The sequence below is a fragment of the Glycine max genome, chromosome 5 (assembly GCF_000004515.6).
Source record: "Glycine max cultivar Williams 82 chromosome 5, Glycine_max_v4.0, whole genome shotgun sequence".
NCBI lineage: Eukaryota > Viridiplantae > Streptophyta > Magnoliopsida > Fabales > Fabaceae > Glycine > Glycine max.
Window position 1 is genome coordinate 24,114,410 of NC_038241.2, and position 21,873 is coordinate 24,136,282.

The window sequence follows — 21,873 nt, forward strand, 5'->3', positions numbered from 1 at the left end:
ATCCAAATTGCGTATTCTACGGGAGATATTTGTATTTTAAATTTTTGTTTACAAATTTTCTTTCTTGTTACCGTTAAATGGAAAAGTATTATCTACTATTTTTTTTATAATTTTTTAATATAATATTTATTTATCTTTTACATTTTGTTTGAATAGGTGTTAAAATTAATTGTATACGGTGGAAAAGTATCACGTATGATTTATGGTGGATTACAACTTTTAGTCGTTAGAAAAAATTTATTCTCATAAGTTATGTCTGCACCATATTAACCTTCCTTTAATTCTCTTTCCCGCAACTGTTGTCGACCGTAGTTCACCGTCGTCAGAGACAATTTTTAGTGACGACGATTCAGTTGTAAACCCACGGTTGAATCTCAATATTATGTGGAATGCTTTAGCACCCTAAAGAAAAATCTCTTCCCTTCCTCTGGAAAAATATACTCAACGACATTATGTCTCATTGAAAAACCAACAACCCCACAAAGAAGTGAAGGTATACTCCATCACAAAGCCTGCAACTGCAGAGGCCGTGAGGATATTAAAAATCTATAAAGGGTTTCAAGAATGCAATATTAACAGAACCAAAAATATATGACAAAATAAACGGGAAAATATGTGAATTCAAACTTCAAGAACACATTAATAAAAGAAACCAGATTTGGAAAATTTTAAAAATATAAAATTTCAAGCACAGATATGCAAATGCTCCGCTAAGATTTTGTTAGGGATGTACTTAGTGAAGAACGCAACAAAGGCATGGTGGAATTCAAACTTTGGAACACAAGGGCACCACCAAGTTGGTTGTGGGTACAAACATTAAGGTCCACAACCATGGAACCATCTTAGCGCTAGATCGATAAATCCCAACAACCACACACAAGTCACCTACAAATCAGAAAGCAAAGAGGGGAAAGGATGAAAAATCGTGAAGTGGTACGTAAAGGAAGAAGGAGAAGAGGAAGAGAATAGGAGGGGAAAATTTTGGCGTTGGCACCGAAAATCGCCTTCGTTGGAAGAATGAGAGAGGAGAGCGGATCAGATGTGAGAAATCCAATATAAGTTAGTGCACTTCAATTAATCTATTGGCTATTGACAATGGTGCACCATAGACCGCATGGAACAATGTGCACCATTGAAGCCATCATTAAAACTAGGAAAAAAAACAAATAATAGAAATGAAAGTATAATTGAAGTGGAAATTTGTATTATTGATAAAATACTTAAATATGTTTTTGGCTCTTGAGATTTTTTTTTCATTTGGTTTCTAATAAATTTTTTTCTTCGGATAGTCTCTAATATTTGAAAATTTTTGTCTGAGATCCGTTAACTGCCTGCGTGACTGGCACGCAAGCATGTCACGTGTAATCTTTGTTTAACCGAGATTACACGTGAAAAAAAGTTTTTTTTAAAAAAAAGAAAAGTAAAAAATGATGTCGTTTTCCTTCAACTTTGTTTTCCTTGATCCTGCATTCTCTCTCCTCCCTTTTGTTTCTCTATTTTGTCGTCGAATAGAGGCAGGTGCAGCAATATGAGCCCCTGTAGTGCGACGACCTTGTTGTTCGGCGTCGCCACGTTCATGGTCGTGGTCACCACGATCATGTTGCGGAGCCTCATTGCAACTAAGCTTGGTGTATTTTTGGTATTATAAACATAAACATGAGATGGGACACATGGTGATGTTGTTGTGGACACACACAAATACTTGGGTCTTCATTCAACTCCACACCCCTAATCCAACACCAGCACCTATCCATTCTTCATTCTCACCTTCAATTCCCACAACCTAAAAACAAAAAGATCTTTTCTTTTTCATTTCTCGGGAACACCCTTTTACTTATTTTTTCGTTTCTTCTTCTTCTTCTTGGACTTGCTTTGATTTTTCTCTGAGTTTTCTTGATTTTTGTTCTTCTGGGTTTATAGGGTATCACAAAATTGCTTCTTTGTTTTTTCTAGGGTTTTCAATTTTTTCAGGTTCTGCTTTAGAACAACTTAAATGAATTAAATTATTTTTTAAAAATAAAATAAAATAGCACGTTGCTTGTGGTAGATGGCAACTCAAAAGCTTTGAGGGGTTTTCGCTAAATGTGTGTATGACAAGTCTGCGTTTTATTTTCTTTTAATCAATGTTTTTCTTTTTTTTTTCTCTTCATGTTGATCGTTTATAAAGAAACCTTATGTATATGGGCATTGATTACTCTAACTTCAGCTTGAAAATTGGCTCAGATGGATGGTTTATTCAACTTTTATTCTTTGCTTTTTTTTCTTTGAGGTATTTTCAACTTTACTACCTCTCATTTCCTTTTCCACCCTATTGTTGATTGATCAAAATTTAGTATCATCTTCTCCCAAGGATTAACATATGAAGTTAGCTTTCTTTTTTTTTTTCAAAGAAGAAATGTATGAATCTTTTAAGTGAAAATATCCATATCAAATGTAGAAGCAAGACTATTATATGGTTAACTCAAGGTTTTTGCTTACATGCAATATTTTGTTATGAAGTTGTTCTAGTTCACAAAAATAAAAATGCATCAACAATAAAAATGCACACCAATTGTTTCGCATTGTTCTAAACAATAAATTTGGAGGAAAATAAGGCGGCAGGGAACCAATACACATCTAAGAAATCCACAAAATGCCAATTTGTTGCTTACAAGGTTAAAATATCTTCAACGGAAGATTTATAATGAAAATTACAAGTTCAAAAGGCATTAAAATCCTAATATCCTAACCGAACATCTAATAGGTAGATTAAACTTGAGGTTTCGTATCTTTTTCATCCTCTTTTATCCTGAGAGCCAAATAGAACCGCACATAACCCATCTTAGCAATCTTGTACTCAACTACAAATGGCGGCTCATTTGACAGACTAATGGTAATTGTGTTGGACAATGGCTCATTCATCTCAATGACAATAGCTTCTTCAGGCTGTAACATTAACCAAAAATTACAACCATGTAAAAAAGTCCACCACTATGCAATTCAATAATTGACTATTAAGCTAAAAAATCACAAGTGGTACAGAAATAATGAGAAGGAAAACAATATCTCACCTTGTCCACAAAATTATTCTGCTTGCAAACTATATTGGTAGTTCCAATGTCTCCTTTGGTGGAAAACTTTACACCTTCCTTAGTAATCAAAATGAAAACTTCAACATACACAACAATACACCCAACATTTATCAACATAAATTTCTCAACAAAGCAATCAAACATTAACGAACCACTGAAATAGAGAAGCAAAAAAAAAAATTACTAGTGTCACCAATACTACTGAGATCCTTGCAAATCTTAGCAAACTCAGAGGATGGCATCTTAACAATGGCATGACATGATATGCCTCTTGAATCCCAAGGTGCTCACTGTCAATGTCCATCAGCTTCATCTCAAAATCAGAAATCTTATCTTGCACTATAAAACACAACCCTAAAACATAAGTCAAACTAAAATTGCATCATTTTTAACATTAAAAAGTTCAAGGCTTCAGAATCTAGAGCTATACAATGCATAAATACTTCCTCAATAAAAGAAACCCCCAAAATCCTGAAATTTGGGAATCTTGAACCAAATAACTGCAGCATAAACCTGAAAACATCAATGCATTTGAAAAAAAAACCATTCTTTATGAAAAACCCTAACATTTCAAAGATAAAATCTATTTTTTTAGAGAAAAATAGAAACAATAGTTGAAACCTCGACTACAACGGCAGAGGCTTCTTTTCTTCGACGTCGCTGTTTTGGAACCTCGAATCGTCTTTCTTGTGCAACAAGTGAAGGAACCCTTGATGGTGCGTTTGGACCTTGATGGTGTGGTCGTTGGAATAGTGGTGACAGAAAGGGGAGGGAAGGGGTAAGGAACCAGGTTTTGGAGTCTTGGGGGGAGAGGGTGGAGGAGGTGAAGATGAAGAAGAAAGCGAGGAGGAAGATAGAGAGGGTGCAGTAGAACCAGAAAGAGAAGGGTTGTTGTTGGGCTTGGTGGTGGAATTTGTGAGTGTGAGTGTGTGGGTTGCTCTATTCTTCTGTGACGATAGCCATGCTCACTACTCACTGCTCACTGCTCTAAGCTTCGTTGTGGCTACAAGACTAAAGGGTGTGAGTGTTGGTTACAGGGACAACATCATTGCATGAGTAATGGGGTGATATAGTTTTCTTAATAGAGAAAAAAAAAGAAATTTTTTAACATGCAAAACGACATCATTTTTTACTTTTTGTATAAAAAAAACTTTTTTCCACATGTAATCTCGGTCAGAAAAAGATTACACGTGGCATCACACATAGCATGTCTGTGTGGCCAGTTAACGACCACGTAGGTAGTTAACAGATCTCGACTAATGATAGAGATCTAAGACAAAAAATTTCAAATATTAAGGACCTGATCCGAAGGAAAAAATTATTAGGGACCAAACAAAAAAAATGGATATTTATTAGAAACCAAAAATATATTTAAGCCTTGATAAAATTAGATAAAAAGAAATAGAGAAATTTAATTTCAATTGTTTAGTTACATAAAAGGGTGAAATGAAAGAAATAAGAGATAAAAGAAATAAATTTTTAGAATTTTTTCATTTTTTTAAGCCATAAATATATACTCCATAGTTCAATAATATAATAAGGGATTGAGTTTTTCTAAAGTGCCACCTATATATTTTAGAGGATAAAGTGTCCATAGAGTTGCCAAAGTGGGTGGTTCAACCTAGCTAGATAAATTTGGCCAAGCATTAAATCACTTGGCCTGGCCCAAGTCGTATTCCATATGAGTTGCACTTTTATGGCCTAGCCTAACTCATTGGCCCATTGAGTTGACCCAAATTTATCCATTTTGTTTTTCTTTTTACCTAAATTATATACATTTAAAAGGAAAAAAAAATTAAATAATATTGGGCCAAAATAGGGTCGATTGAAAACCAGACCTATAATTTTTGTGCATGCCCTAACCCATCAAGCCAAGCTCATTTTGACAGTTCTAAGTGTGCACATTTACCACCATGTTGTTCGTCCGAGTGAAATTGAGCTCAAATCCCTTAAAAAAGGTTTCATGTGTTGAGTCCAGGTGAATGAAAAAAATAATGTTAAAAAGGAAGACCCCACTATAAATGGTTAGTTAGATTTTCTAGCCGTTATTGACAAAACTAGTCAATACTTTATATCAATATCATGGAAACCCAAAAAATATGTACACCCTAATCATTCATAATAATAAGCGGTTCTAATATTTACAAATAATTTAAATTTGCCAATTCAAATTTACTTTTTAAATAAATAAAAACATATCACCCACCATCGTTGCTACTATTATCATAAGATAATGATGTTATGGTATAAATTCTCACTTATTTCACAACATCGCATAAAGGATAATTTAGTTAGGATCACATTTTTTTCCTTCTCCCATAATATTTTTATTTTCTCTGTCAAATTTTGTGAAATTTGATATACAAGTGTAGGGACCCTATTTAAAAAAACATAAGAACTCATTTAAAAACTGCAATAGTTAAAGAACCTAGTTAAAAGTAGCAAAGTCTATATATGTCAGTGTTTTTATCGCTGCAAGCTACTATTTTTACCTCTATAGATTCTAAACTTAGTAATCTTACTCTATTGAGGTGAAAATACTGACTTGAAGAGACTTGACAATTTTTAATTGAATCTTTGAATTATTAATCATTTTTAAATAGGTCCTTGAACTATTTTTCTTAATTGAGTCCATAAACTTGTGTTTGTTTTTTAATTAGGTTCCAACAAAGACCTAATTAAAAAGTTAATACAAGTTATGAGACTCAATTGAAACAAAAATAATTTAAAAATTTAATTAAAAATGATCAAATATTCCAAAGATATACAAATTATTATTTTTTCAAACAAAAAATCAAAGATGAATGCTATGTTTGGTAAGACCTTTGAGGAGCTTATAAACTCATTTTACTAAAATAAACTTGTTTGATACATAAGCTTATTTTAGTAGCTTATTTTTCATAAGGTATCTCAAGTCACTACTAGGAAATAAGGTTTTTACATCGGTTATTTAAGACTTTCAACATCGGTTATTAATCGATGTTGAAAGTACCGATGTTAAAGTAATATCATTAACATTGGTTTTTCAAAACTGATGTTAACTAATAAATACAACATCAGTTATTTAAATAACCGATATTATATGATAAGAATTTTGAAAAAAGAAAGTTATAAATTTACATATCAACATCGATTATTTAAATAATTGATGTTAACTGGCACTAACAACATCGATTATTTAAATAACCGATGTTAACTGGCACTAATAACATCGTTAACTGGCACTAACAACATCGGTTATTCCCCTAGTTTGCATAAACAATTACCATAAACTATACTTGGATTTATCAGTTAAAGACCACCATAACCAATAAATTAAGCTAAAATATGATGTTTTATAGATTATTCATGAAAAAAAGAGTGAGCAGTTTAGGAACAAATAAATTAAATGCCAAACCAATAAATTAAGCTAAAATATGATGTTTTATAAATTATTCATGAAAAAAAGAGTGAGCAATTTAGAAACAAATAAATTAAATGCCAAATGGACTAGGTAAATATGTTATCACCTTTGGAAATTGAGCTTCAGCAAGGGCTTGAAAATGCTCCAACTCTTTTTTGTCTAGAAGAAATATAGCTTATAAGACTCTATACTAACAAGAAGAAATAAATTTTTGCAAAGCTAAAAAAATGTACAACCAGACTCTTACATATATTTTGGGTTCTTGAAACTCAGAAACCTCTATTTCATCAAACTAAACAAGTTTTGATAGCCATCAATTTCAGCCATATTCCCTTTATCAAGACCTTGGTTTTCTCGCATATTTTGAAGAGCTGCAAATTTGCTCTCTTCAAGCTCCTGCATATTTTGAAACATAATATATTTTGATTAGGAGAGGTGAGAAAAATATCACAGTCCATGAGATATAACATAAACAGTCAAAGCCATAGGCCTAACCTGTACAAACAGAGGAATATAATGCTTAGCTAGCTTCCCTTCAGCAAGGCAAAGCTTGCCCATAGCTAACTACCCTTGAATATAAAAAGAGGGAGTTTCCTGTTGCAAAGAAGTTGAAGGGAGCTTCCTCTAGATAGCTTGGCTAATTGCTTAAGAAACTAAGATGATCATAGAACTAATATTTGTTTATTAATTGATGTTGTATAAAGAGTGTCCAGTTTTGTTCATTTAATATTCTAGATTTTAAATTCCCATTTATCATAATTATAATAAGACTATAAGAGTCTCATGTTTTTTTTACTGCATAAGAGTCTCATGTTATGCACTCTATATACAAAGAAATTCATGAAATTCACGAAACTTTCTTAGTTTAACAAGAAGAACACATAACAACAACAATCATCAATAACAATCATATAAGTAATAACATAGCACATAGAGGCACGTGACAAATAATTTCACAAGCAAAACCATTTTTATGTTCTATTCAATCTATTGGTAGAGGTCTGCAAGTACCATTGCAGCCTTCCAAACAAATAATATCTATTGTTAAACATTTCATCAAAAAAAGAAAGGGTCTTAAAAGGGCTATAAACAGCATACCCTAGTATAGGCATAAACTCCAGCTTCAGAAGGAATGCTGCTAATTCTTTTCCCAGCTTCAATTGCCTCGTCTATACCCTTCTTGCTTAGAAGGACATCAACACACCCTATGAATAAGTTCTTCTCATTCCATAACGACTCACCATGATGAATAAGGATTAAAGCTGTCTGAATGTTGCAACCACCTCAAACTTGGTGAATTCAACTTCAAGAAGCAATATACATGGGCACATTTAGTAAACAAGGATGTCCAGCAATAAATATAATTTCCAGAAACATTTAACTTACTTGATTTCTTGTAAGTGTCACAAGGAAATATTTCCCGCAAATTTCTTGTGCAAGGTATCCTTTGAAGTAATCTCCCACGCTGATTGGTTTGAACATTGCTGGTGTTTTTGGAGTTACAAAGCTTGGTGCTAGACATATAATTGCATCTATAGCAGTGCTATAAAATGTGGCTATGGAAAGTCTCTCTTTCTCTGAGTTAACTGTTGCCCCGTGCTCTATGCTTTGGTAGATTCCATTACTCATCACCTAGCAAATTAATTAGTTGATAAGGTAAGAACAAATTAATCACTGTTTGTAAGAATTGAAAACATTAGAAAAAAAATATTTTCTCTAATTTAAACTGTTTTATGAATTAATGAGTAGTTGAACTAAGATCTTAGGATCGAGACTTATAGATAAAAAAACCTAGTTAAGAGGGGAGACATGAAATGTTTTCAAGCAAAAATTATTCATTGACAAAGTCAATAGATATTTTGCACTAATAACATGGTTAAAAAAACTTATTTTATCAAGCTAATAGATTGTAAAAAAAAAGAGGATTAATTACCTCCAACATGTCACCAAGGTTTATGATGAAAGCATTGGGGAGGGGTTTAACTGGAATCCACAGTCCATCTTTTCTTATTTGGTGACAAAGTGAACATGAAAAACAAATATGCCCACTCTTTAACTTCTGTTCCTCTAAAACCATGAAGAGTTGACCATATCCCTCAGCTTCTCCTTCTCTCTGCCCAAACTTTTTCTTCTCTTCCATTGTAAGATCGAATAATCCTTGAGCACCTCTCTTCACTTTTTCCACCAATGAAGAGTCCACTCCCTGATTAATTAGTTGTAATCATGGTTAATTTGCGCATGATATTAGCTAAAACATTACAACATGAGTAATAAGTAAATCATCCTGGCAAAACATATTTCTTCAGACCTGTACTTTTAGTTAAACATGTTTAAGATCATTGTATTTTTATATTTATAAATTTGATCACGAACTTTAAAAGTAAGAAACATATAAATTTAGCATTTTATTAAAGAAACATGAAAAATTCTTAAAAACAATAGACTAAATCATACATAAAATTTAAAAACCAAATTCATGATCAAAGTCCTTAGTTTGACCTATATAAACTAAAAAGTAACACATATTATGTCTATATCCAATATAGTAGTACAAAATTTTATCTAGCCATGTTCTATTTATTTATGACAAACCTGAAAGAAACCCCATTCTTTGCATGCATAGTGAAGCCTCTCGAGTTCATGCTCCTTATGGTCTTGAGACAACAATTTGCTCAAGTCAATGACAGGAATTTCAGGTAAAGGTGTAGAGTTAGATAATATAGGATGTTCATGAACTGGTCGAACATAACGCTCAGGCACTATGGTCAATGCCTTTGCAATTTCTTGGACATAAGGCACTGGAGCAGCTGTTACTTCCATTGCTTCACATTAGTATGGAAGATTTGTCATGATAACTAAAGGCAACAAAAATTGTCATAAGAAATTCTATAGGCAAAAACAAGATATCAAAGTTTCATAAATGTTTTGAATCAAAGAAGTAAAATGTAAGCTGTTGGTACATACTTTTATCACCTTTTTCCAGATCTGGCTGCATAATCAAGAGGACAAGGAATCAGTTTAAGAATAATCATGTGCAGATGTAAACACTTTTCTTTTTTTAAAGAGAGTGTTGAGCCCAAATTTGTATGCATGTAAAGGATGCTGCAATGTCACTCATAAACTAGTATAGTCAGCAATCTATAGCCAGTGACCATAGAGCAAATCCCTTTATCAATGGATGCTTAACACATGTACAAATATAAATCCCAAGGAATATGTTGACTTTGTGAATAGAAATTTTTTATGACATGTTTGGATGACAAGAAAGAAAATAAGGATAATAGAAGAGAATTTTTTTCTCTAAAATTCAAATTTCAAAATTCTCTCACCTTTTCTTTTGTTTCCTCTGAAAGAAACTGAGGATTAGCAAAGGAAGTTATTATAAATATTATAGGCATCAGGATAAATCAGTGATCGTACCTTCTCAATGAAGGAAAAAGGGTAACAACGATAAAACTGTTCAAAGGTTGCATATTGATCATCTCTATAATACGCCTGATTTTTTTTTAAAAGCAAAAAGGGAAAAAATGTTAACAGAAAAACTAGGAGCAATAAAATTATCACGATCAAAAGAAAAAAATTGTCCAACACTTGGATAGTTACGTTCCAAGGCATGGTCGGATACTCTATCAAGCCAATCAGTGACACTGATCAAGTTTGGATTAAAACGAACCAAGTCCCAATCCATTCAAATTTAGAATTGTTCTTATTATTGTTGTTTGAAGAATTAAAATTATAGCACAAAAAATTCAAAAGTAGCAGGTCAACATACCATAGTTATCAGAAGACTAGAAAGATGACTTGATGGTCTGTGTGTGCCTGAAACAAAAGGATAAACAAGTGCTAATAGTAATAATCACATAATAAATGCGAGCAGATGAGAAATTTTGTGTAACGTTTCGACAACCTTAGATTGAATGATGAAAAGCTACATTGGAAACCACGAGAGTCACCACACCACACCGCTTACATGCTTCGGAAGAACACACGGTTAGAGCTTTTATAGGTTAGGACTATGATCATTTTCATGTTTTCTATGTGCAATCTCTCTCTTAACAATGGAAGTTTTGAAGATTGAGGACACATGATGATTAACAAGAACGAAAAATATGAGGAACCAAAACCATTAGTATGGAATTAATTATAGGAACCTTAAAAACCATAAAACATCAAACAACAACCAAATACAAACAGCGATTATCAACCACACAAGTCTAAAAAGTTTACCAGCCAAAAAAAAAATGTCATGACATGTAAACCTAATCAAACACTTCTAGCGCATGAAACCAAAGAAAATCATTGGTTATCAGATTAATTACCAAAACGAAACAAAAAGAAGAAGAAAATAAAAACCCTAATTCCTTCAAGAAACAAAAATAGAGAGTTTATTAGAAGAAAAGAGTGAAGGATGATGATACTTGAAAGAAGAATGAAAATGAGGGGAAAGTTTTGACTTTCGAGAATGAAGAAAACTCTGTTTAGCCTGATTTTCAATCTTCACTCTGATTCCAAGGATGTAGTTTTAGAGAGAAGAAGCAAAAGCAAGCATTTTAGAGAGATCTCAATTTCATATGGTTCTAATAAATCTTCATCCCCCTCGCTCACCAACGACGACGGTGATTCCTTGGAGAAAGAGATCAAATCGCATAGCATATCATCCAAGAGTCCCTCATAGTTATCAAAAACGACCACGGTGCAGAGGAGGGAAGGGGGTGCCAATTGAAGGCTAAATTGTTCTTTAAATATTCTTTGGGTACAAATTATTAAAAATCTTTTTAAAAATTAAAAATCTCTCTAGAGGGGCAGCAATAAATATTAAAAATTAGAATAAGAATTTTCTAAGGCAGAAAAATCTTTTTTATTTTACCTACAATTTGGCTTTAGGTATAAGGTTTTACCTACACTACATAGTTTGTAAAATTATTTATATTAAATTTCAATGAACTGGATTGAAATTTAAATTTTTATTAAGTAAATCTAAAAAAGTATATTTAATTGAGTATTAAAATAACTTTTGACAAAAAAATTCATCACTATTTAAATATAATTTTTTTCTTTGTTTCTTCTTTCCTAAATAATTTTTTTATTAAATTTATTAACAAAAATTTCACATAATTAACAAATGAGGTTAAAAATAATAAAAAAAATGACAAATGTAATAAAAATAAATTACATGTGGATTATAATTAACTATAAATTTAAAGACTTAAAAATAATTTTCGTGCCTAATAAAAATATTTTTATTTTTGTTCTGAAAAATTTGTTTACAAATAATGAAAATATCAATTTTTTTAAAATCCTACAAATATACCAGATAACTATAATTATTTAATTATTTAAATTAAACCACTGTAACATATATTTAAATTAAACCATTGTAACATATATTTAATTATTTAATTACTTTAAATTTAATGATAATACAATAATATAAATATAGTAGGATTTTATAGAATTTTTAAACAATATTTTTCATTTACCTTTTTAAAAAGAAAAAAAAATTTATTTTTATAATAATTAAATAAAATATATTAATAATAAATTTTAATGTTTTTACGATATAATTGTTTTTACCAACATTCTATAAAAAAATTCTATAAAGTTAAACTCTATTATTAAAAACAATTTTTTTTTATTTTCAAATGAACTAATATCAAATAATTTATATAAATGTGTGTTATATTTAAATGATAATCATGAAATAATAAAATTAAAATTATGAAATTCATTTTAAAAATTTAGTTTAATTTTTAAATGCTTACCTTTTGAATTTATTATTGTTTATTAATTATTATATGTTTTAATTAAAATATAATTAATAACTCAATATATGATTTTTTTAAAAAATATATAAATAATTAAAAAATAGTTTATATTAACATCGGTTATTTGAAAATTGATGTTGTTAAGCATTTATAACATCGGTCATTTAAAAACCGATATTATAAGTGCTTAACGACATCGATTTTTAAATAACCGATGTTAATCAGACGATGTTAAAACTCATTTTTTTTTTCTAGTGAGTAACTTATCAAAATAAGCTACTTGAGATAGCTTATGAAAAATAAGATAACTTAAAAGTTTCTACTTTTTCCCCCCTAATTTTATCCTTATTATTTTATTTGAAATTACCCTTTTATTTAAATCTATCTTGTCTTTTTTTTTATTATTATTTGAAAAACTTCTCTTATCTAATTTATAATTTTTACACACATAATAGTTAACCGTCAATTTTCATCATCACATCATTCCTTAAGGCTAGAAATCATTTGAATCATATCAATTTTATAATTATTTGTTGAATTATTTTTATTTTTAAAAATATATGATTAATTTCAAATAGAAGATCATATTTGTATCATCGTTTTGTAGTTATGCAAGTGAGAGACATATACTCCAAATTATTTTTGTATAAATAAAAAAATAAATGTTTAAGAAAATTTTAAAAAAACTTCTTTTTGTTTTAAAATAATAGTATTAATAAAGTATTAAAATGTAAAAAAATGATTTTTAAACAATATAATTTTAATAAATTTTATTTCATTTAATTTTGGTTTTTTGAAAAAAAAAAGAAAAATTTGAGTTTAAACAATGAGTTAAATCACCAAATCTTTACCATTTTCTTATAATACAAAATTTAAAAATTGTTATCCTACTTTTTAAGAATGAGTTATTAGAAATAAATTTAAATAAAAAAATATTTAAATTATCATTTTACGTTATTTTACATTTGTGAATTAATCTTATCAAATATTTTTAATTAAATCACCTAACTTATAAACTTTCAACTAATTTTTAGTCGTTCATCTCCTAATTTATAATTTATAAGCTTTCAGCTGACTTATAAAATTTCAACTAACTTATCAATTAGTTTTATCAAACATAGACAAAGTTAAAAATTATGTCTAATGTTGTTTTATCAAATTTTATGGCTCAACATGTGGTTAGTGTAGCTCACAAAGGTTGAACCCTTCAACTCAATAAAGCCTTCTTTAAATCAAATAACGTAAACTTTGATTAATGAAAGGAACATGCTCGATGAAGCGGTTGTTAGAGATCTGCAATCGATCGGTGGCAGAATTTTAGTTCTCTTTTTTTTTTTTTTTTTTTTCCTTAGGCTTCAGCAAGCAAACATGCAACCTTATCATATTATTGTGTGTAAAGTAGTTAAGCCGTCCCTTGGGTAACAAGAGCAAACTTATATATCCATCGTTGCACTAGCTTTGGGAGACATGAAGTTGATGCTTGTTCATGTGTAGTTTTTTTTTGCATGTAGTGCTTTGTGAATTCATATAAATTAGTTATGATAAGTAGTATAGTAGCGACCTTTCTCTTTCTCGTTATCTAGTCGGTGGTATGTCATATAATTATGGGGCAAATAATGTATATTGATGGACAAAAAATATGAGCCACTACCTTCTCTGTTCCTTTTCGGTTCCTCTCTCTTATATTAGTTTTGGATTCCATTCAGATATGCATAAGTTTTTTTGGTGTACATATGCTAAATTCGAGAAAAGGCAAAATAAAGTACATATAAAATTTCAGTTAATATCTCAAAAAAAAATCAGCTAATTAGTTCTCGTAAAAAGTGCATGTCATTAGGGAATTAGATTAATACAAGTCTCGAGCTAGAAAATGATTATGATTATTAGAAGTAACTTTAAGTTTTTAAGCTTTTATTTATTTGCTAATTAACTAGCAAGATTTAAGTCTTTAACCTTTAATTCTTATAAACATGATTTTATATAATTTTAGTTATTTAAATTTTTTATTAGTCTTTTGATTTTTTAAAAAAATCTATATCATCATTAAATGGTAATATAATGTGTGAATTATGTCACACCAATAAAGGAAGTTGTATTTATAAAATTAAAAATATATTTATATAATTTTTCGAATAATCTATATCAATTCATTTAATCATTTATCCCCTTTAACTTTAGTTTAGGTTTACAATTAATTTAACCTTCTAATTAACTATAACCATAGTTTAACATTTCTCTACTTATACCCAAAGTTTACTCGCCCCATACATAGGAAGAGGGGGAAGTCAAGTACCTAGATCCAAGATGAGGATATCCGGTTTGGTGGTAATATCCCGAGGAAGGACATAAAAGAAAGCACCAAAGCAAACAAAGTTGATTCTTTGTTGAGTCAACTGGCATTGCAACGGATCTAGTGGTTCTCCTATTCTATGGTCTTGCTGCTGAGAGAGAGTAAGAATAGACCGTTAACACCTCGTTAATTAGTGCTTCTTTACCTCTGTTGGGTAGCCTACCCAGCTCTTCCTCTTTTATGCCTGTTTATTGTAAGAAATTAAGAGAGGAGAATAAATTGAGATTGTTTTATAGGCTGGTAATATGTAAAAAATAGTAAATGTCATTGAAGTTAACTACAAATTTAAGGGAAATTAGTGCAAAAGTAACATTTTACAACGCGTTTCTATATCAACGGTTTAACATCTGATATAAAAAATGACGCAATCCTATCATTCTAGCAAGTGTTTAACAGAAAAAAAAATTATACAGTTAAATAAAGGATTTAAAAGACAATTTGGAAAATTTAAGGGACCAACTGCAATGAAATTATTTTTAAAAGATTAAAACTAATATTGGTCAATATTTAGAAGACAAAAATCATATTTAACCCATTAATTTATAATGAATAAATAGATGACAACTGTATTTCTTGTGAATTAAAATAAAACTCTCTTAAGCTCAGTTGCCATAAGTTCTAAGAGAAAGAATAATTTACCTTAATTAATAATCCTTAATTCCTTACACAAATTTATAATTGCACATTTTTTAAACAAATATATATATATATATATATATATATATATATATATATATATATATATATATATATATAATTCACAGTATGTTCTAATAAGGAAACAGTTGGTTGAGTAATACACATAAATTAGTATCATCAATTCTTTGATACCAAAATTTGATTCCTACAAATAAATAAATAAATCACTAGTATGCTCTATAATATTTCAAACAGTGTGTTACGAACATGTGAAAAAAATTGAACGTGTAGATCCAATTTTTTAAATTAGTATTTATAATGTGCTACACAACCTTAAATGCGTAATTTTAAAATGGAGTCACTATAGTTGACAGTTACCACTCAACATTCTTTAAGGGTGAATAATTATACTCAACTTCTGCTATTCACATTTTATGTGGTAAATATTTGTGTTTTAATTTAAAATTTATAAATATATATTAATTATATTAATTCTATTTTATAAAATAAAATATTTATTTTAGATTTTTTTAAGATTTTGTTTGAATGAGTTAACTAGTTTGTTACGTTTGTTTTGGTTTTTAATGGTCATATTTTGTTGTTACATAAATGTCTATATATATATATATATATATATATATATATATATATATATATTTCCTCCTTTCTAAAAAAAGACACAAGCACACAGTCTCATTTTTTTCTCCCAACAAAAAATTTTTCCCTTTCTTTTCCTATAAAAAACTTATTTTTGAGAGCAAGAACATTGAGGTTCATAAAGTTCAGGGATCTTTTTGCTGCACAAGATCGGAACCAACGAGTTGTCGTGTCTTGGGAGAAGAGCGCAATCAGAATCTCTTACCCATGCAATGAGGGCGTTTTCTCTTTAAGGATAGTGTTTACGTGCCTCAACCCAGACTATTTAATTCTTTCCCTTGATTTAATTTTTCCTTGTACTTATTGTATGTTATAATGCATTATTCATGTGCTGTCAATTAAATTTATTTTGCTACTATTATTTTGTTATTTAATTAAAGGCTTTGCATTTTTCTTCTTATTTATTTCTTTCATTTTTTATTTTTTTTTCTAACAATCTTAGAGAGAAAAGTTATCACTTTTTTCTTGCATAGTCTGTTTTATCAAAAATGTTTGTCATCAATATGATTGAGTTCCTTTCTAGTAAGCATGAAAAATTAATGGATGAAAAAACAAAGTATTATGTTCTATTAAAAATGTTTTTTATATTATTTAATTTCTTTAAATTTTAAATTAATTTTTGAAAAAATATTTTCTTATAATTTGAAATTTAAAATTAAAATATGTTTTCTTTATTAATGATGGTTTTAAAGATAAAATGCTTTCAGAATTAGTTTGTGTGAAAAAACTAAAAGCATCTCACTACTTTCATTCCTGCCTTAAGAAGTTATCTTTTACTTGGTCAAATGATCATGTGAACACAAGTCTTTAAAATCAGGACGTTTGTTGTTTGGTTTTTTAATTTCTATTGTTTAACGTTATTATTGTTACTGCAAGTATTTTGTTGCTACATGTTGACTGATTATCTCTTTATATATAACTCATTGATAAAAGATAAGCAGCCTGTGAAAATATAACATACAAAAACAATAAAATAAACACTTTGGTGAAACTTTATATTTTGCATGTCGTATTCTTAATAGAGTACCTTATAAAAAAATTTAAAAAAAATCTTTATGAGCTATGGAGAAAAAGAGAATCAAATCTGAAATATCTTAAAGTGTGGGGGTGTCTAGTAAAGGTTAATATCCCTATTAATAAGAAAATGAAAATTGAAAAAAATGTTAATTGTATTTTGTTTGATATTTTTTACATAATACTACTTATAGATTCTTAGTTGTTAATTCAGAAGTGACTGAAATTTCTAATGTTACTATTATGCAATCTAGAGATGTCACGTTCTTTGAAAATCTTTTTCCTTAAAAAATAAATCGTTAAATCTTTATATGGTTTGAAACAAGCTCCAAAGCATTGACACAAAAGTTTGATTAAGTTATTCTTTTGTATGGTTTTCAAATCAACAATAGTGATAAATGTGTGTATGTGAAACAATTTGATGATAGTGGATGTGTCATTTTATGTTTGTATGTGAATGACATATTGATATTTGGTAGTAATATGCAATTCATAAATGATGTGAAATCTTTCTTGTCTAAAAATTTTGATATGAAGGACCTTGGTCCTGTAGATGTGATTTTGGGTATTAAGCTTATAAAGAAAAATGATGGCATGGTTTTAACTCAATCACACTATGTTGAAAAGCTATTGAAGAAGTTTAATTATTTTGATGTGAAACCTGTTTCTACTCCTTATGACTCATCAATCAAGTTAAAGAAAATTTTGAGTAAAGAAATTTCTTCACATAAATATTCTCAAAGTATCGGTTCTTTGTTGCATTTGACAAACTTCTCTAGGCCCGTCTGATATTGCACATGCAGTTGATAGATTGGAAAGTAATTAAGGGATTTAGTGATACAAAATTGAAGTTTTGATTTTGATGAAATAAAATTGACAAGTGGTTATGTCTTTGCTTTAGCTGGTTGTGTAGTATCATGAAAATCTACTAGACAAATTATTATTTCACATGAAAGCAAAAATTATTGCTTTAAATATTGCTACAAGTGAGGCTGAATTTCTTAAAAATGTATTATGCGATTTGTCATTGTTGAATAAGTGTATACCTCCAATTCCAATGCATTGTGATAGTCAAATTGCTATATCTAAAGTGACTAGCAAATTTTAATGAAAAAATAAGACACTTAAGAGTGAGACATAAGTCTATAAGAAATTTGATTTCTCATGATGTCATTTCTCTTGACTTTGTCAGGTCAGAAAATAATATTGCGGATCCGCTTACAAAAGAGTTGACGTGCCAACAAGTACTTGAGTCGTCGAGGGGAATGGGACTAAAGCTCATTATTTAGTTACAACAATGGACACCCGTCTCTGTGTGATTGGTGATCCCATGAATGAAGTTCAACGGGCAACAATGAAATTGTTAGTTGACTAAAGTACACCAAAATGAAATTTGGCAGAGCTATTCCGTTTCTCATTCCTATGATGAGGTGTATTATAAATTGTGGCAATATTAAGGTTGAGGTATTTATATATGTGTATTTTTGGTAAAAAAAAAAATACATCTTAATGAATCTGATGACAATTATTGTAGGGGTGGGGGTCACAACCCACTCTTTGAGGATTCACCTAGTGAGTGTGGTGGTGGGGTCGCCATTGTGAGATATGGGCTAATCTCTAAGTGACACTCACGAAACAAGATACAAGCACAAGGCTGTGTAACGCGCTACCACTAATTAGAACCTAATTGAACGCCAATATTGTAGGAGTTGTGTACTAAAGTCCGGTTAAAGAATATGTAGTTCAAGACAATTAAGTCACTACATTTTTCTTTGGTGGAAGTTCATAAACACTAGGTATAAGGCTCAAACCTGGAAGGTTCCTTATACCAAAATACAATATCACATGCTCTTTCTCTTATGTTTCTATACAAATTATATTTTAGAAATGTTAGAAGATATGATAATATATTCTGATTTTATATAGTTGTTATATCTATTAGATTTATCTTTAGCCATATCTTTAGCTTGTAATCTTGTATATAAGCGAATGGTGCTTAATGAATTATTCAAGGAAACAATTTCTTTCATGGTATCAGATTGCTTAGGGAAAGATTTTTTAACCTTCCTCAGCCTTCCGCACACAAGCCCTAGCGTCGTTCATCCCCTTTCTTCTTCTTCTCCCCTTCTTCTCCATCACCATGCCTGACTCAAAATCTACCTTTCATCCTGCTCTTGCTGTATCCAACATCAAGAGTCATGTCCCAATCATTCTTGAGATGGAAAATGTCCAATACGCGACATGGGCTGAACTTTTCAAAATTCACACACAATCCCATATGGTAATTGATCATATAATTCCTCCGCAGGATGGCAAGCAGAAGGCGCCACCAATGGAGGAGGAGATAGAACTCTGGTTAACACTAGACGCCACCGTTCTACAATGGATTTATGCCACCATTTCTCATGATCTTTTACATACTATTCTTGAACCCGACACCACGACAATGGAGGCTTGGAATAGGTTGTATGATATATTCCAAGATAACAAACACTCTCGTGTCATTACACTTGAGTATGATTTCACCCACACAACCATGGAGGCCTTTTCAAGTGTCTCTGCTTACTGTCAACATCTCAAGTCATTGTCGGATCAACTCAAGAACGTTTGCTTTCCAGTCGATAACAGTAGGTTGGTTCTGCAATTGGTGTCCGGTCTCACTGAACCCTACAAGGGAGTGGCCACACTCATCCGTCAAAGTGACCCCTTGCCTCAGTTTTATCAAGCGCAGTCGATGCTTGTTCTCGAAGAATCCGGCCTCAAGAAGGCGGCTCAGACCTCGTCCTCCGCCATGGTGGTTCGTGACTCGGATAAATCTTAAGAGATGTATGATCATTCATCAGCACGCTGCACAAATAATGGTGAAAATGGTATTCAAACCGTGGTAATTCTAGAAAGAATCGCAACAACACTGGTGGTCGTGATAACTCAGGCGCTGGAAAGGGAGGCTCTGGTGGTGGGGGTAAAGGTGGCGGTGGCAGCAATCGCGGGGGTAGACAGCAGCAGCCCCAGAACAACCCCTGGCCTACAGGTCAGCAATGGCCTTGGCCAAGGATGCAGTGGGTCGTTCCTCCTTGTCCGTACCCAGCTGCTCCATGGGCCAGGCCCAATTATCAGCTGTTAGACAAGTGGCCTCAGATATCTTAAGAAGGGGGGGTTGAATTAAGATATTCCAAACTGTTTCCCCTAATTAAAAATCTATTTCACTTTTTACTCAAGTTATGAATTCCCTTAATGACAATCTTCTTAAATATTAATTCAAACAAAGCAACTTGAATATGAATATAAAGCAATAATAAATAAAGGAGATTAAGGGAAGAGAAAATGCAAACTCAGTTTTATACTGGTTCGGCCACACCCTTGTGCCTACGTCCAGTCCCCAAGCAACCCGCTTGAGAGTTCCACTATCTTGTAAATTCCTTTTACAAGTTCTAAACACACAAGGACAATCCTTCCTTTGTGTTTAGAGATCCTTTACAACAAGAGACTCACAGTCTCTTAATCCCTTAGAGAATGAGAAGAAGAAGAGGAACAAATCTCTCTAGAAAGAGATGGATTTTACAGATTGAGCACTCAATTAATTCCTTAATGAATTGCAATTGAATTGGCCAAGGAATTCTTAAGAGGATAAAATGAATTTGCTCTTTGAGAGGATAAACACTTTGTTGTACTGAAAATCTCTGAGCAATTTCGTGTTTAAGTCACATATATATAGACCATTGGTGGTCATGAGTAAAGCCTTTGAAAAGTTGTGACTCTTGAAATTATTTTTCTGAAATTCCTGTCTGGTAATCGATTACAGTAATTGTGTAATCGATTACAGCTTTTTAAAATTTGAATTAAAACGTTTACTAACTGCTGGTAATCGATTACCAAAATTGTGTAATCGATTACACAGTCTAAAATTTCGAATTCAAATTTTTATAGCTGTTATAAAACGTATTTGGCCACTGGTAATCGATTACATCCTCTGGTAATCGATTACCAGAGAGTAAAACCTTTGAGAAACACTTTTTAATTTAAATCTCTTGGCCAAACCTTTGCTAATTCAATTAGGAATTCCCTTCCTAATATTCTAGTGATCATCTTGATGTTGTGACTTGTAATCTTGAAGTATTGTCTTGAATTTTAATCTTGAAAAGCCCATTTGTATCAATTGCAACACATCATCATGATCATCATCAAAACATCAAAGCCAATTGCATCTACAATCTCCCCCTTTTTGATGATGACAATACAATACCTGAAATCAAGATTCAAGCAAGCAACAAACAATTGTATATAGATAAAATGTGCATCCGTTTTCTCCCCCTATATTTCGGAATACATAATCACTTGATTTCTAAGTTTGTTAAGCTTTTTCTTAAGCTTTTGCTACAACCTTTTTCTCCCCCTTTGGCAACATCAAAAAGCCAAAGAACTCGGAAATCATCACAGTTATAACAATGGAGTAGCAAGATATAAGTATCAGAGTATTAAATACAATAAGCCAAACTCACAAAGAAGAAATAATCAAACCAGAATCCAAATAACTGAAAATGTCAACAATCACAAAACATCCAAGACTGAAATTTTTAAAAAAAAACCACAAGATAAATAAGCAAAGTACTTAGCATAATAATGTAAATTCTAAGAAACTAAAAGCCAAAATACACGGCTTATAAAAGATAAATAATCAGAATCTAAAAGCTAAGAAGACGGAGGAGGTGGTGGAAGATCGAAACTCTGACGAATGTATCCGACATCCTCTTCAAGCTGTGTAAGACGAATGTCCATACCGGCAAAGCGTGAATCTAACGAGTCAAAGCGGTCACCAACATACGAACGAAGACCCCGTAATTCGGAGAGGACTTCATTCATGAGTGCGGAATCTTCACGTTGAGGAGGAGGTGAAGGAGTACGTTCATCTTAAGGAGGGAGTGCATCCTTCTTCAGCCATTGTCCATTCCGATCTTTACGATACCCAAAGGAGGT

The 21,873-nt window shown here is 31.0% G+C and overlaps 2 protein-coding genes and 1 pseudogene across 2 annotated transcripts; 1 reads left to right on the forward strand and 2 right to left on the reverse strand.

Annotated features, from left to right (window-relative positions):
• Window positions 1-2,604: 2,604 nt before the first annotated feature.
• Window positions 2,605-7,032, reverse strand: LOC100801013 (proliferating cell nuclear antigen-like; annotated as a pseudogene).
• Window positions 7,033-7,461: 429 nt separating this feature from the next.
• Window positions 7,462-9,323, reverse strand: LOC100801555 (codeine O-demethylase). Its single transcript, XM_041015273.1, has 5 exons — window positions 9,070-9,323; window positions 8,408-8,692; window positions 7,861-8,106; window positions 7,573-7,740; window positions 7,462-7,494 (listed from the first exon to the last, which is right to left on the reverse strand). The coding sequence occupies exons 1-5, from the start codon at window positions 9,292-9,294 to the stop codon at window positions 7,462-7,464; spliced, it is 957 nt and encodes a 318-aa protein (XP_040871207.1). The 5' UTR covers window positions 9,295-9,323.
• A 9,716-nt stretch (window positions 9,324-19,039) lies between these two features.
• LOC102667259 (uncharacterized) lies at window positions 19,040-19,720 on the forward strand. The gene has a single exon (XM_006580703.1). It carries the CDS (start codon window positions 19,040-19,042, stop codon window positions 19,718-19,720), a length of 681 nt encoding a protein of 226 aa, XP_006580766.1.
• The last annotated feature ends 2,153 nt before the right edge of the window (window positions 19,721-21,873 follow it).

Excerpts from the sequence above, each read along its gene's own strand:
- LOC102667259 (XM_006580703.1), top strand. The coding sequence starts at position 19,040 with ATGCCTGACTCAAAATCTACCTTTCATCCTGCTCTTGCTGTATCCAAC.
- LOC100801555 (XM_041015273.1), bottom strand. The coding sequence starts at position 9,294 with ATGGAAGTAACAGCTGCTCCAGTGCCTTATGTCCAAGAAATTGCAAAG. Across the intron at positions 8,107-8,407 it reads ACCTTGGTGACATGTTGGAG|GTGATGAGTAATGGAATCTA; the intron begins GTAATTAATCCT and ends TTAATTTGCTAG. Across the intron at positions 7,495-7,572 it reads GAGTTTATGCCTATACTAGG|GCTGCAATGGTACTTGCAGA; the intron begins GTATGCTGTTTA and ends TTTGTTTGGAAG.